The sequence below is a fragment of the Polyodon spathula genome, chromosome 21, assembly GCF_017654505.1.
Source record: "Polyodon spathula isolate WHYD16114869_AA chromosome 21, ASM1765450v1, whole genome shotgun sequence".
NCBI lineage: Eukaryota > Metazoa > Chordata > Actinopteri > Acipenseriformes > Polyodontidae > Polyodon > Polyodon spathula.
Window position 1 is genome coordinate 30,659,108 of NC_054554.1, and position 16,385 is coordinate 30,675,492.

Here is a 16,385-nt window from a genome sequence, read left to right on the forward strand (position 1 = left end):
TTCTCTCCTTGCGTGCTGACTCTTTTAATATGAAATAATACCTGCTCTTACTTGGAGAGGCACTGATCTTCTTTAGCCTTTATGTCACATGCAGGCAGTTCTGTCTCCTGTGCTTAAAAGAAAAATATGTTGATTTGATCTCTTTCCATTCACAGCAGCATTCATAATGAATCTAGCAGGGGAACACACACTGTACTTGAAGGGGGGGATGGCTCTGGATCAGGGTTAGGGTTTGAGATAGAAGGGGGATCACTCTGGATAGTAGGGGGAAATGAGGAATGCTCTTTCCCTTCGATGAGTGCTCTATCCTGGGCGCAAAAGGGCAAGGTGGAATTGGGCTGGGAGGCACATTTGGTTCCTTTAGACAGTCTGCTGGGGCCACTGCCTGTCTCTGAGGGCCACAGGGACTGATTGCTGGTCTGGACTGACTGCTGGTCTAATGCGATTCAGGACCGTTCACAAGAGGAGCACACTTACTCACAGATGCTCACCTGAATCCTGCATTGTAAGTGAGCAGGGAGGAGACGCAAAGCCCTGGTTCAGCTGCCACAGCTTCAAGTATCACCACTCTACCCAAGTAGCAGTCAAGTGGAAAATGAATTCCTTATTACCCGATCATATTATTAGATTTTGCTCAGAGTGCCTGTTAAAGTAACAGCCTGAGACATCTCTCCCGTTCTGCAGAATAAAGACTGGCATGGCCGATATGCTCACAGAGACCAATTTACTCCACAAGAACAAAATGTGGCTTCATGCTGTGTGGATTTCATACAGCTCAGACCTTCTGCTTGTGTTTCATTCAATAAGACACGCTGACTTCAATAGCTACTGTGCTGTAGAGCATGCATGTTTTTTATATTTCTTCCATAAAAAAAAGATATTATTGTAATCCTAAAATATTATTGTACATAATCTGTGCCCAGTTATGAGCAGACCTGACCAATGCAAACTGATCCAAGCACCTCTACCACAATGCTGATGTAACTAATAACTTCAGAAGGAAAACCATTTGTTGTTTGAATCTCTTACTCAGTACAAGGCCATTACCGCCTCAAAGCAATACCAAACTGTCTGGCTAAACTTCTGTAATTCCAAAAAACAGACAGTGTCTAATGCTTTTCTTAAGGTGAAATGTGTAATAGCAGCTACAGCTTTCAAAAAAACAAACAAACACAATGCACTATTCAAGCTATACCACTGGGTGGCAGTGTTGTTGAGTTTTTGGGGAACATTGTGAGAAACATCAGCCAACTCAGACGACTGGTCTGGAGGAGATACTGTGTTCCTGTTCAAAAACTGCAAATTACAGTATACCCAAGCAGGGCTATACTTCAGCTAGCACACCCTTCATTTACAATATGTACTGAAAACCAAACTCAAACCCATATGGCAATGAAAGTAAACCTACTGCAAGTAAAAACAGTTGGAACCGCCAACAAATCATCACTTGTGTGCAGAACAAGTCGCTGGAAAAAAAACAAACATTATTGTTTTTTTTAGTTCTTTATCAAATTTAATCAAAGATTTGAGTTCATTTGTTCCAAGAATAATTGAAAAAAAAACATCACTGATGTGTGGGTGTCCATTTGTAGTGTTAAGAATGCACCTGCACATGTCTATGGTTTGGAGTTCAAATCTTGACCTGGTCCCCCAGTGCTGAGAATTGATGAAACTCAGGGTGGCATGACTAATATTAAGAACTTTACAAATAACCCCCCCAAACACACACACACACACACACACACACAGTGGCTTGGTACAAGCTAATTACAGCATACCAAGTGAATGGTTATTTTGAGTAGAAATAACAACCCACTAACTCTAAACCTGCTTCATATCCTGATATGTATTCTGTCTGATTCCCTATTGTAGTTTCTGCTTGGATTATTTGGCTGGCTTGCTAACTATTTGAGTGACAATTGATTCTGAAAAAAAATTCAAGGCTGAGTAAGTGATGTGGGGAGACATATCAATGTTACACAGACTTCAGTGCCCAAATGCATCATGCCTGGGCTTGAGTTTACAGAGCAGCAAGGAATCGAGCAGCACATGTAACACACATAAAAGGACATGTATCTAACAAAAAGATAATCAGAAAAACATCCAGGAGATGTTATACTGTGTTCCTTTATCTTGCTGCAGACTTCTTTGCACAGTATTTTCTATTGATGTCTGTCTTTCAGACTGACCACACAGGAAAAGCAAGAAATCAAACAATGTATGTGTAGTGGCCCCCTACCTTCCCCTCCCTACCCCTTCATCTCTTTCCTTCTCCTGTCTGAGCTACACACCAGACACCCTCTCCCCTGTATATTCTTACGACCCTGGATAAATGCCAGCATCTCGCATCCTGACTGTAGGCTGATGTCTGAATATGTTCCATCTCTCACACTGGTAATAAACCTGCACGCCTCCTAGGGGTAGCAGTGCTAGGCAATGGAGCAGTGGGGTCTATACCGGGCATTGGTAATCCCAGCTGCTAATAACACACATAAAGTCAATTTGAAAATAGAATGCAATATTAATTTGAGCTAATATTCTTGATTTAGTCAGTCATAAAAATGGAAATCCAGGAAGTACTATGTCTCAAAACAGAAGTAAAAGTGTCTCCTTCTTACAAAGAACACAGAAATATCAGCTCTAAAAGAGCACCAGAGACCCCAACTTTCCTGAACCAAAAACAATAGCAGAGCAGCTCCTCCCTCTGATTGGCATAATGACTCAGTCATTTCACTCTGTCTTTCATTGGCCTTGTTAAACAGTCCAGCAACTTTTCCCCTTTCTTTTAATTCAACCCACAACAGCCTTTTAATGGATTAATCAAGAAGGATGTCATTTATTTCATGCAAAGAGATTGATGTAAAAGGGACCCAAATGGGGCTTCAGAAAAAAAAAGAATAATGGAACAGATGGATGCAAGAAACAAAAACAGAAAACAGAGAAGAGCTCAGAAAACAAGCAGAGGAAGCACAGCGATGTGAAAGTGCAGCCTCTCCTGCGTGCTGTCCTGCTGCAAACTATTAGCGACGTCTTTCAGTGGCTTCATAAAAAAAAAAAAAAAAATGAAAACATGCTCGGATTCCAAGGCCCTCCACAAGCCGCTGCCAATTAGTTAGTGAGAAATTACCTTCATGCAGATTAGCTGGGCAGGCTCACAGCAGCTCCACGGCAGGGGTTTTGATAGGTTTTTCTTTCTGTGTAATTTCTTTTTTGTAGCTGCGTGTATCACAGAATAAAATGGAACTAGAAGAGAAAGGAGTGCCAGAGTGAAGCTGCTCCAGAGGAAAGAATCCCTTCCATATGAAAACAGCTCATATAAAAGGACTGCCTTCCCATCACCCTCAGCCACTGCTCTGTGAGAATATCCCTGCTGTAGCAGCTGCCTGGAGCAGCCCTGGAAACACTCAAAACAGCCTTTCATTGTGCTTGCACTCAGACTGCTTTACAGTATTGTACGCTCTGTTTTGTGTCTTTCTAGATTGTAAAAAGTATGTTGGGAAATGATAAATGCAATCAATACACAATGAATGAGGAGAAAACTGATCCAATTTTGATCAAATGAGCAAAACAATGATTTTATTCAAACAACATTGGTTTCGTTTTTGAAGGAACTTCTCAAACGGAGTTGCAACCATGACTTTGATTTTCCCTGCTTTCTTTATTTCCCAAAACAGAGACTGTGGTGGGACTTTAAATTGGTATCTATGGTACCCCATCCCTCAGCCCAAACTGCTGCCCCTCCAAATCAGAGGACTTCATCATTCAAGTGCTATCCATCCCTCAGCCCAAACTGCTTCCCCTCCAAATCAGAGTTCAGCATCCAAGTGTTATCTGGCCCTCCTGAAATCCAGAGCCAATTACAGTCTGTTAAAGAAAGTGTCGACAATGTGATCCTTCCGTCACAAACCCCCCCCCCTTTCATCATCCATCTCATCCAAGAAAGAATTCATGAAATCTGCACAGAGCACAATTAGAACTCTTACATGTCTTTGATTCCCTTGGCGGTCTGTCCCAACCTGCCTAGTAGCTGCCACTGCTAGTAACAGTATGGTGTTGACTTCTAGTCATTAAACACATACCTATCTGTGGAAAGTAAACCTGCTTCTACATAGTTTCATCTGTGCAGTCTCACTACTTACTGCTGTAACATGATCTGCACACACACACAATTCACTGCTGAAATAACCTCTGTGTTTCCCATTCCTAACTGCACTGTGGGCTTTGTCATCTACTTGGAGAGACCAATATAGAAAACACAAATGGTGGAGGGGGGTGGGGGGGTAGTAATAATGAGCGACTTACATTAAAAAAAAAAAACTGTGTCTCAACCTGAAGGCAGCAGACAATGTAAGAAACGCCATGTCTGGTGCTGAGATGGTGAAAGAGGCACCGCCATTAAAGAGTTAGGTTTGAGTGACTTTCACATCGCTATCTTAGCAGAAAAGAACCCCTCCCTCCTCCATTATGTACATAAACTGTGTAGAGCAGGGCCCTGGAATGAGGAGAGCGTCTCCACACTGAAAAGCGTTTCCTTCTTTAAACTCAGGAAGCACATGGAGAAGCAGCATTTCAAAATCACTGCCAAAACACAGCATCTTAATTGTCTACAAATGTCATGGGACGTGCAGCAAAGCGAAGAGCATAAAAGTATATTCAGGAAGGTGAAGAATAAGCAGGGTTACACCATCACTACTTGGATATGTTCAAGGCCGCCCCGATTATTAGATTTACGCCACTTGCTAAGACTCCTGCCTGGCCCCAGCACCCAGTCAAACTGACTGGAGGAAAGACTGTCTGTGGAAGCCAGTTTGTAGATGCTTATTGCTGGTCAGGCCTCCTATCAAGTGTTACCAGATGATCACATTGACAAAGCTGCTCATTATGGTGTTTTCACTGAGCACATGCATTCTTACCCTTAGCCAGATGGATACTAAACTGCATTCCTGAAATCGATTATCTGCCTCCCATGAAAGAATAGCCCAATGGATAAAGCTGATGAGTTTTGAGAGGCAGGCAACAATGAAATGCAATCACATGTACTTTGAATGAATATACTGAAAGTGGCATCACTGGCATGGCAGGTACATCAGTACGAGGGGCCTGGAAACAGGTTAAGGGTCAATATAAAGAGGTGTTCAAACAGCTGAAGTTCTGCAGGCCAGGCTCTAAGTCTTCTTACTTAGAAAGATTAAAATCCTAATGGAATGCATACATGTTCAAGAAGGTCTTGAAATCAACACAGTAACTTGAGGAAAAATGTGTTCTAACTGCAAACCAAATTGAATGATTAGTACTTCACCCAGGAGGCAGTGCGAACATGCCAATACAATAACATGATCAAAAGGGAAAGTCGTCTATGTGTGTGATCCTATTTTTAAACATGCATAAAAATAATGGAAAAACAAAACTATAGTGGAAGTGATGTTATTGAATGTAGAGTTTCAGTGGCTACAAAACATATCTATTGGTTGCTTGAAATCCACTGCAGGATTGATTAGATGTTGCACACGCACACACGTTAAGAATGCCAGTTACCTGGAAATATGTTCAACATGCAATGCTATCGTCGTTTTGCCCCCTCTCAGCTACAGCCACGTATTCACTGGTCAAACATCCTGCAGAAAGACGTTATTGTTGCCTTTTCTTTCATCACCACTGAGCGTTGCTGGGTAGTAACGGAAAATGGTCAGTTTGCTAACTAAAGTCCCGTAGTTTTGCATCTGGGATAAATGTTACAGGTTAACAAAAAAATAAATAAAAACAGAACACAAATTTGCAAATGTTTATTTTAGGAAATGATATAAAAACATAAAATGTGTTATTTATTATCATTTGATAACAAAAAAAGCCAAATACTTATTATTTTTACCCACAATTAATAGATTCCATACTGAAAAGTTTAAGATACGCTTAAATCTTTGAATTGCTGAAAACAAAAACAAAATAACGAAATGAACAAGAAAACATTCTCATTGAACCACCCTGACAGAAGTGCTGCAAGCTTTGTACTAGGATGAGACGCCCCTGGAAGGATCCGAGGTGTCCTTCATGTTTATTAAACCGATTCAAGATGACAGAGATGCACACTGACAAATACATGATCCACATGACAGAGATGCACACTGACAAATACATGATCCACATAACAGAGATTTCTGCACTTCTATAGCTATTGAACTGAAGCACACTGTACATGGAAGCAGCATGACGATCAGTATGCAAAGCACAACTAAACAGGTTGTGCAAATCCCATCATGTTGTACTGTGATCCAATACAGTGTGTCTCTTGTGCTGAAGACCATGTTAAACATACTGGATTCATCACCAGCTAGTCCCCACCCCCTCCCTAAAGAAAAAAAAAAGGTGCTAATCAAAGAAACAATAAATAAGAGAGAGTCATCATCAGTACAAGTGATGAACAGTGACAGATCATAAATAATGCGCCTGGAAGAAGAGAAGATCTCACCAACCATGAGCTGCATTCAGAGGCTGTACCTTTCCATTCAGCACAAAGATCTTTTATTACATCAAATTATAGATGTTTCACTTTAGAGGAAAAATAGCATAGCTCTTATTTGGTTTACATAAGGCACAGAAAGCAGAACCCCCCACCCCCCCACACCCTGTCCTTCACAGTGAAAAAAAGGACAAATGCAACTGAACAGCACTAAAGCAAATCAGCCAGTTTACAAACGAAGTTCATAAAACAATGAATGAAATGCTGCTCTACACAATCAAAGAGCCCTATCAGCGCAACACACTACACACAATCAGAGCCCTGTCAACCCTGTTACACAAACCTCCTCACAATGCTACACACATTATTACATCATGCAGTTTCTTACTTCCAAACATCTGCATTGCAGTTCTATAAAATCCCTCTGAACTCGCCTGTCCAGTCAGGCAAGCAGTCCCTGCAACTCAAACCATCCCAACAGCCTTACATGGGAAAGCTTGCTGCGTGTTTTAGAAGCTGTGTTATACTGAAGCTGCTAAAACTATTGGCATTTAACAGCAAGCACTACAAATAAATTAGAAAATTGCCCAACTTTCAGAAAACGTATTATAAAACCCAAGAGAACATTGCTGGTGAAAACACACACAGCAACTTCTACAAACAAGCACCTACACCACAACCTGCCACACTGCCCTCTACGAACACGTCTCTCACTGCTCCGAGAAAACGACCCACACGGCATCCCAATACAAAATGCCATGGACACGCACGCATACACAGACAGATACGCACGCACGCACACAGCAAAGCTCAGTCTGTCCCTTTCACTCGCCCCGAGCCCCAGCCTCTAACTCGTCATGCTGCTGCAGTTTGTCCCCATTGCGATTCAGACGGGTTTCAGAGCGAGCGGGAGCTCATAGACACTATTACTCAATACACACATTTGGTCACTGGAGGAGAGTGTTGGCACTTTGTTCAAGTTGGTTTTCTTTGTAGCAGATCCGGGTGGATGGAGGGGTGTGGCCTGAGAGGCCTGCTTTACATTTCATTGGTTGAAGCGTCTTGTTCAGAAACTCCATTGGAGTACGCGTTGCTGTCGTTCAGCCTCTTCACACGGTACATCTCATAGTGGATACTGCTGGTGATGTCCTTTATGTTCTGCATGTGTGTTCTGTAATAAAACAAACATGAAGCTGAAAGCCACCGCTGCAGACATTGCTGTCAATGTAGTAGCATCTTCTAACACATACTGGGTCCTACTATGAAGCAAAGGCAAAATTGTCAGAGGGGCCCCGAGCAGTTCAATTATATTTCCAAGCTAGTTTTATGCCATTAAAATATTTATAATAGGGACCACATAGTTTAGTTTTCTTTAGGCTTCACTAAAGTTTTAGTATTGACTAAACAATCAAATGAGTCCAGGAATGTGTAATACAAGATGTTAGAAACAACACTAGACAGATAAAACCTTTTATTTAGAGAGGTTTTATAACGGATCATTGAACTAAAGAGGGAGCTCCTTACGAGCCAACCAGGCAACAGAACTCATGCAACTGGCCTATATAACATGCTCATTATTCTCAAAGTACAGTTTAGAATGAATACCAACCTTATCAGGAGGTCTCGCAAATATGCAAACTCACAGTGTGCAATATTCTCAACTGAAAAACAAAAGATTTAAAAAAGGGATCATGAGCTCCTGTTAAAGACACAAGCAGATCTATATTTCCAGCCCTGCCGTGTGTCAGCCCCACACCAGTCACTAGGCTGCAGTTTAACAGACCCAGTTACCCAAGAGAAAGTAAAGCTTAATACTCAACATACAATGCTCCACATTACTAAAATAAATAAATAAATAAAAATAAATAAAATGTTTTTCTAAAAACAATGAGCAGATTCTCATCCACATCCCTGGGGTTAGCTGCTATTGTGATTCTGTGGCAAGGCTCAGATTGAGGATTCGACTGTGAATTCGTTTTATTGCACCATTCAAAAGCTGTCACTAGAGGGCAGTCTTGCAATGCAAAACGGAGCAAGAAAATACACAGTTACATTGATTCCTGTCACAAAGACCAGCAATCACAGAGCAACTTCTGAGGAATTTAGTTTGTTGAAACCATTTCAGAAGAGAGAATTGAAGGCTTGACAAAATGCAGGACAAGCATGCATTAACTTTACAAATGAGAGTGCATGTATGCATGTATTAGATGATGTCAGTTTGTAAGTGAAAATCGTATTTGAATAACTGCACCTAGAAGATTGGCAGGAATATAAGATTTGACATGTTAGTTACATTGCTGTTGCTTACAGTGGCCTTATGATGGAGAATGTAGAATGAGAATGTAGATAGCAGCTTTATATTAGACACATGGTATCCACACAAAGATAAAGGCTTGAGTGTACACTAGCCTTCTGTCGAGACTATACAAATTCTCTGAACAAAAATTGCAGACAGAATCTAAGGACACCCACAGAGACAAAGAATTGTCATTGAGAAACATATTCAGTGAAGAGAACTGAGATCATGTTGCAGACAACTGCATTTCCTTCCTTCAAGGTTTGGTGCTCTGCCTGATATTCAGACAGCCAGCCTGGAGAATGTGTCTGGCTGGGACCCCTAACAGGTAGACACAGTCCGACGGGGGCACAGCCTCTGTAGTGAAGCGCTTGTTTATTGCACTGATAGAGCAGCAGGGCTGGCTGGGTATAAAAGGCTCTTTGTACTCTCTGCAAGAAAACACAGCAGTGTAAGTCGAGTCTCTCTGCTTGAGGCATCCTCCTGGCTTCATTCATCTCCTAACTGTATAAACATGTGCTGCTCAGACAAACAGGGACTGTGAACGGAGTTTAGAAAAAGCAGAAAGCTTGTCTGCACACAAGGACTGGGCACTAGCAGGCAGTGACGTATGTTGTGTTGGAGGGGGGAGGTGGGGGTGTCTCTGTATGTTCTCCCCATTCTAATTGGCTTCCATTGTCAGTCCTGGTTTATTTTTAAAAAACTGTTCATGCAGACTCTCTCCAAAGTGTTTTCACATCTCATTTTAGGGGGGATACTTAGCAGTAGCATAACAGATGTTGTGAATGTTCTCTGGCACACTGCTGTAAACCACAGCACCACTTCTCAGGAATCAGACCACTGCTTTTCCATGGAGGAGATAAAGGTATACAACCACATACAGTAATGCAGTGGCCAGAGTACCTGCTTCCATTACTACATGTATGCTTTGCTGATAAGAACCTTGTTCTGAACAAAGGAAACTGTGTGTGGAGTCAGTACAGCTTGCACTTTGCGTGTGGCACCCTGAGACACACTGTGTAACAACAGAAGCTCCTTTATTGGTAACTTGTCTTTGCCAGCCCAAGAAAAGAATCCTTATCCTTAAGCAGAACCGAGCCTAACATGAGCACACATACAGAGCACTTCCCACTGCATGTCTTGTTTGATAATTACTGATTAAACATACCTTCAATGGTGCCCCATTTAGTTTTCCTCCCCAGGACTCTCCTCCCATTCACCTGGTATTCCTGGTCACTGCCGACCACAGCGAATGGAATCATTTCCTGGAGAGCGAAACAGAAGCATAGAGAGGCAGGTATGAGTTAAAAAAAAAAACAAAAAAAAACCATGAACTAAACAAATGAGATTGATTATCTGATAATTTACATGAAGAAATTTACAAATCAGTCAATTTCCTAAAGCGTCTTTCTTTCCTGTGCTGTGCTCAGCTGTAACACACAGCAGCCACTGGAGCTGAACCTCAGGACCTGCTGGTCAGCGATCCTCTCCACGAGTCTCGAGCTGCACACAGCCATGTCTCTTCAATGATCAGGCACAGACACTCACTCTTATCTTCTCATTGATCATGCGGTCCTCAGCGTCCTCGTCAAACTCTTTCTGTGGATACACATCAATGCCGTGGGCTCCGAGTTCCTCCCTGATCTGCACAAACACACAACTGAATGCTAAACATTGTCTTCAAACTGCTCACACTTAATGGCCCTATGGTGTCAACACGGTGATGTCGAGTATATTAGAACTCCTGGAGCTTGCAATAGAGTTCCTATTCACAAGATTACAATAAAGGCCCTCATTCAAAGGATTACCAGTCAGTTATTCTACTAGTTAACACAGCTATTAAAAAAAAAAAAAAATCCACACACACCACAAAATAAATAACTAAATAAATAAATAAAAAAATCACACACAGCAACAGCAAAAAGGAAACAAAGAACTCATAGAAGTGTGTGGGATTGTACTCCATTTGAAGTCATGGATTGTTCAGCTTTAGGAAATGTAACACTTCACTGCTTTGCCATCACCAGCTGCAGCTAAAGGGGAAGAAAAAACACCTCAATACACACAGGCTCCCTTTTCTTGATGTTCCTGATTAATGAAGTATGACGTGAGAGGCATGCCGCTATTAATAAATATGTTCAAATAAACAGCCAGTGCACAGAGGCAGGCTGGGCTCCACGCAGTTGGAAATGACTGGGCCAGCTTCCCAGGAAATGATGTCAGCCGGCCTCACCCACAGCCACATCAGCAATGAGGAGTAAGTGAGACAGCAGAGGAGCACATGGAAATAACGTTCAAACAGACCTCAAAAGCAGCCTTCACTGTAAAGCTGTGCTGGGAGAGCCAGAATGAGCAAGACGTGAATGCCAGCTCTGCTTCACATTCATTCAGCTCAAAATGCAGTCCAAGAGCAACACAAGGAAGGGGTTATTTTTATAGCCTGCCGGCACACTGTAGTGAATTGAGTCAGATAAACAAGCACTGGATAGCACCGTGCCCCGTGTTTGAACAGGACTTTTAAAAGGTTACTTGTAGAGCAGCACTCCCACTCCGGATATCTTTTACTGTACCTTGTTAATTATTAAAGAGACACATGATTGGGGGGGACGGGACGGGACGGGACGGGACACTGTTTACCCTTTCCTGCATATTGTTAGCTTTGTGAATGGCATTGAACCATGGATTTGTTATAACACAATAACACAGTGCTGTGTATCTGGTAGGTTCAGAGCAATCATGTACCTTTTGTTTAAAGAAGTCTCTCTCCTCTAGCGTCAGCGTGTCTGCCTTTGCGATCACAGGCACTATGTTGACCACTTTACTGAGACGCCTCATAAACTCCACATCGAGGGGTCGAAGGCTGAACAGGGAAACAAAAATACACAACTTAGTCAGCAATAGAATCTAAACAACTGAGTTTAAACATGTGATCCTATGAACCCATACACTACCGCTTGCATTTGTATTTTTCAAGTAAGCCACTCATGAAAACAGACGGCAGGGAATCAATCTCTTGGTTGGGTAAATAAGCATGTGTGGAAGCAACAAATCGCATGAAGACTGTGTGTGTGCTGCATAGCTGTACAAGAGGAAAGATTTATTGTGGCACAGTTCCAGTTGAACCACTGCTTATGTACATACAAGCACTTAAGTGAATATTGAACAAACAGTACTAAAAAGTAGTTATTTGCAGGAATAAAATTCTCATTACTTGAAAACAGATGCAGCCAGCTTAAAGCTCACTGATGTTATCTTCCCTTCCACAAAAGCAGATGACCCTATTTACACTAATAGCACAGTAATTCTGCACCGGGCTGTACAGTTACAATGCAACATGCTTGAGTTGCAAAAAAGTGTCTTGTAATTTTACTGCATTAACACACAGTGTTATGTCATTCAATGCTATGAAAGTGTATTGAGATATCCTTCATGGAAAGGGTCAGATTCTTCATCCAGATGTGAACACTGCATCCCTGCTATGATGACCTCTTGAATATCCAACAAAATTAGAAGGCTTGTTTGTTTCATCCTTTTTTTATACTTTCTTCTTTTGACTCTTGGCACTAGCTTAAAAAAATGCCATAAAGTACTGGATCTGGTTATTGCACTTTTTCCACCAATTAGTATCACAGTTCAAAGCAGCCCAGCAGCTGTTGAGTAGCTTTTTATTCTGGAGATAGAAATCTATGATGCTGGATAAACACTGAACACTACAGGAATATGTTAAATGGGCCTTTCATTTTAGGAATCTCTCTACTACTATTGGCCTCAGGAAATGTAAAGAACATACTAGATCATTATATTTCTTAGCAGTAATGAAACATGCAATATCACGAAAATGAAAGCTGCCACTATTTTGTGTTCAGTCAGAGTGTGGATAATCCTCAGCGTGTCTGTGCATGATAAAGCCAGCAAGCCTGGCATACAATCTGCAGGGCTAAAGAGGAGAGCTTCAGTCTTGATTACTGGGGTCTGAGCTGTGATTGAACCAGGTCTGTGTTCCGAGTCTTTCACGGACAGGTGTGAGCTTACAGACACCACTCAGTGGCGACATGAACCCATCTAGTTTATATGAAAGCCTGCTGCAGGCTACACATTTTTAGGGGAGCCTGTAGGTAAAATATCCAAGTGTGTAATCAGATCAGTTACTGTCAAGCAGCCCTGAGGAATGGGGGCATTGTGTAATTGCAGAAAGAGTGTCAATCTCACTGCCTGCAAGGAGTGAGTTTGAATTCAAGGCTATTAGACTATATGGCATGCATCAGCTTACCAGTCTATATTAACCAAAGGGTTAAAGGCTCAGGTTTTTAATGTAGTGATAAACAAGATGCATGAAACGCGTGGCACAGAGTTCAATTACATGCAGATGTGAAGGCAGAAGATTATAAAATGAAAAGGTCAAGATTCAATGTACCCCATCAGCCAGAGAAAGCATGTTCCTTTGGGAGGTTGTGCACAGTGACATGAACAGACTTCTCATGCATATTCCAGACAAAGCAATCCGTGCAACATGAATATCCCAGTCTAGATTTAACACAGCTGGTGCTCAATGAAGCTCAGGTACTGTAAAAGTCAGGAGTCATTTTAACACAGAATTTGAAATTTCAACATAAAATTACACAGAGCATACGGACTGAATTTGACAAAGAACCAAAACCCTCCCCCAGGAACTCCCCCTCCCCTCTCCTCTCCTCCAAAAGGCCCCCTCCTCCCCCCCCCCCCACCCCTCTGGGGAGTTTGCTTCCTGACATCCTGCGCACAGTTTCCACAATTCTGTGTTTCTTCAGCTCATCAACAGCCAGCTGTATCCTCCACAGTCACATGGACAGGAAACCACAGCCCCGTGAGACAGGCCTGAACACAGAGCTAAGCCAGAGCAAGCAGAACAGCAGCCTTCAGAGCAGCTGACAGCACAGCCAGTTCTCTCACATACCCACAGCAGGGTAGAATACAGAGCAGCTCTCTCATATACCCACAGCAGGGTAGAGTTCAGAGCAGCTCTCTCACATACCCACAGCAGGGTAGAGTTCAGAGCAGCTCTCACATATCTGAATATTGTGGAAAGGAAATGCTCATATTGTGTTGATGACAATGGGGTACTCACCAGTGTCCGGTGGGGGGAATGAAGTATATACAGCAGTGCACTCTGGAGTCAGGGATCCACCTCTTCCTGTTAATGTTGAGCTCCTCCTGAAGGTACTTCTCATACTGATCATTGATGAACTTCATGATGGGCTGCCAGCTTCCAAGAGGTAGAGGAGAGGAATCAGCACAGAAACGCTCTACACATAGTCTGGATACAAGGGCTTGGCAAGTTCATAGTTCACTTATTAAATGGAAGTTTAACTGGACCAATGGAGAGGGGGCACACTTACCAGTTCTCATTGTTGATGTGATCTCCAAATCCAGGCGTGTCGATTACAGTGAGCTTCATCCGGACTCCCTTCTCCTCAATATCTGGGAGGGAAAGGGAAAGAGCGAGAGCAGGGATGAGCAGGAACACAATGCGGGAGCATCGAGGAATATTTCATTGATTTGTGTTGTATTTTACTTATAACCAATCTATTAGTTAGTTAAAAGCAGCATAAACTGGACCCTACACAAGTCTCCTATTCAGTACACACTCACTGAAGGAAGGGTCTGAGAAGTACAGCAGCCCTGTGACTCATTTCCTTCTGGTTTGAATGCGGGTGCATCTTTCTAAAAGCCTGTCTGAGTAACCTTTGCCTCAGTGGAAACGCATGGCTCTGATGTTCTCACCGTGGCTGACGGATTTGATCTCAATCGTCTTGGGAATCCTCTCCTCGGCTGTGGCTTGCATGGATCTGCGGCTCACCTTGGACTTGAAGAGAGTGTTCACCAGCGTGGACTTTCCCAGTCCGCTCTGACCTGAGCACAGAACAGAACAGAACAGAGAGAGAGAGAGGTAACAGTCACAGCTTCACATTGAGCATTGGAAATAGATGGAGTCCTGGATTTAATACAAATTATAGTCCTCCTATAAACATCCAAGTACATGAGTGACAGTTTGCTCTGGTGTTTCTTGTATTGAAACATATGCACTGTTCCTTAAGAGAAGTATCTCTCCTACAGCAGTGTCACTGACTGTTAATCTTTCTAGATGTGCCCGCCCGTGTGATGAAACTTTACAGAGAAGCTTTTGAATTTTGGGCCCATTGGAATCCATTCATGTGCCAGATCCCCCTCCTAATCATGCACAGCCAAGCTATAGCAGAGGCTGCCCATTCACTCAGGCCCAAGGCATCGGCAGCTGAGCTTCCATCAGAAATCTGCTCCAAAACCTCCAGCCTTACATGGCAAAGTCGGTTCAGTAAAATAACAGCTTTTATTTTTCAACATCAAATCCTGCTAGATAAAAACTGCGGGGCAAAGTGGCTGCCGATCAATCTCTATATTGTATGGTCATTTGTTAATTGTAATGTTGTCGTTACTTTTACACCCTTTGCTTTCAGAAATAACAAAACCGAAAGCTTTTTTTTTTTTTTTTTTTTTTTTTTAATTAGTTTCTATATTAGTGGCTTTATTGATTTGTTTTTTTCCACTTTCAAATCACTAGAATAAAACTGAGATGCCAATACACCCTGGTTACATCACATTAAAAAACAAACAAAGTCTCCCCAAAAATAAATAAATAAAATAAAATCCCCATTTTTGAAAAGAATGCATTTGGGTTAGGGGAGGATCAAAACAGATCAGTTACTGTGTTTGGATGATAAATCAGGCTTTGTAAAGTTAGGAAAATGCAGGGCAGGGACTCACCCACAACCATAATGTTGAGCTGGAAGCCCTGCTTCATGGCCTTCCTTCTCATCTGCTCCAGGATGGCATCGATGCCCACGTAGTTGAAGTCAGGGGGCGGCCTCTCGCCGCGTACTGACGGGACTGGCTTGCTAGCCGCGTCTCTGGAAGGCTCTGCCATGGCGGTACTTGTGTTGCAGGGAATTACCTCTGGCACTGTTGGGAAGCAGAGGACGAAAGGAGGGAAGCTTTTTAAACAGCAAGCATTGTGGGTGACGTTGCAAAGGCTTCTTCATCCTTCCTAGGGAGTTATGGGTTGTCCCTGCTCAGGAGGTTCTGAGAGCCAGACTGTTGGTCTCTCTCACTATGTATATTGCTTGTGACTTTGCAATATTCAAAAGCAATGTTAGAGGTCAGTGGAACTATTTAATTAGCATGTTTGCTTCACAGACCACATGGACCAGCACTGTATCAGTGGAAATAACAAGGCTGATTACGCACAATGAGAGTGTAAAAATAACTAACAAAGCAAGGGTTCCTAATAGTGTGGTGCCCCTTAAAACAAAACTTTTAAAACCAACTGGTTCTAAAATGATGGCAGCTCGCCTTATTGTTTTATTTGCCATGTAATTTTTCTATAGAAATCAGAAATTAAGCAATTATAAAGTGTCAACACAATGTGGTGGTGGCAGTGCGCCAGGAGGAGGCGTGCCGTTTTGAATGGCACTGGGATCTATGATGCAGATCATTGGCAAGACAGATTGGTGCAGTTGCTAGTCAGAGCGAGAGCTGGAGAGACCGGGCTGTTGCATGCTGTCAGAGCTGTGGTTGCTCAGCTAGCAGGAAATGAGAAAATAGGACAGAGATAAGAGT

At 42.4% G+C, this 16,385-nt stretch overlaps 1 protein-coding gene across 8 annotated transcripts in view; it reads right to left on the minus strand.

Moving 5' to 3' along the window:
* Positions 1–5,964: 5,964 nt before the first annotated feature.
* Positions 5,965–16,385, minus strand: part of LOC121296732 (septin-9-like) — a 41,476-nt gene continuing 31,055 nt past the window's right edge. For all 8 annotated transcript variants that reach the window (XM_041222516.1, XM_041222512.1, XM_041222511.1 and 5 more), the window contains 9 exons: positions 15,534–15,728; positions 14,514–14,642; positions 14,129–14,210; positions 13,858–13,995; positions 11,496–11,613; positions 10,302–10,397; positions 9,922–10,018; positions 8,067–8,118; positions 5,965–7,628 (listed from right to left, as the gene is read on the minus strand). In XM_041222516.1, the coding sequence (XP_041078450.1) occupies positions 7,496–7,628; positions 8,067–8,118; positions 9,922–10,018; positions 10,302–10,397; positions 11,496–11,613; positions 13,858–13,995; positions 14,129–14,210; positions 14,514–14,642; positions 15,534–15,728 (1,040 nt within the window). In that variant the 3' untranslated portion in view covers positions 5,965–7,495. The remainder of the gene's footprint in view (positions 7,629–8,066; positions 8,119–9,921; positions 10,019–10,301; positions 10,398–11,495; positions 11,614–13,857; positions 13,996–14,128; positions 14,211–14,513; positions 14,643–15,533; positions 15,729–16,385) is intronic.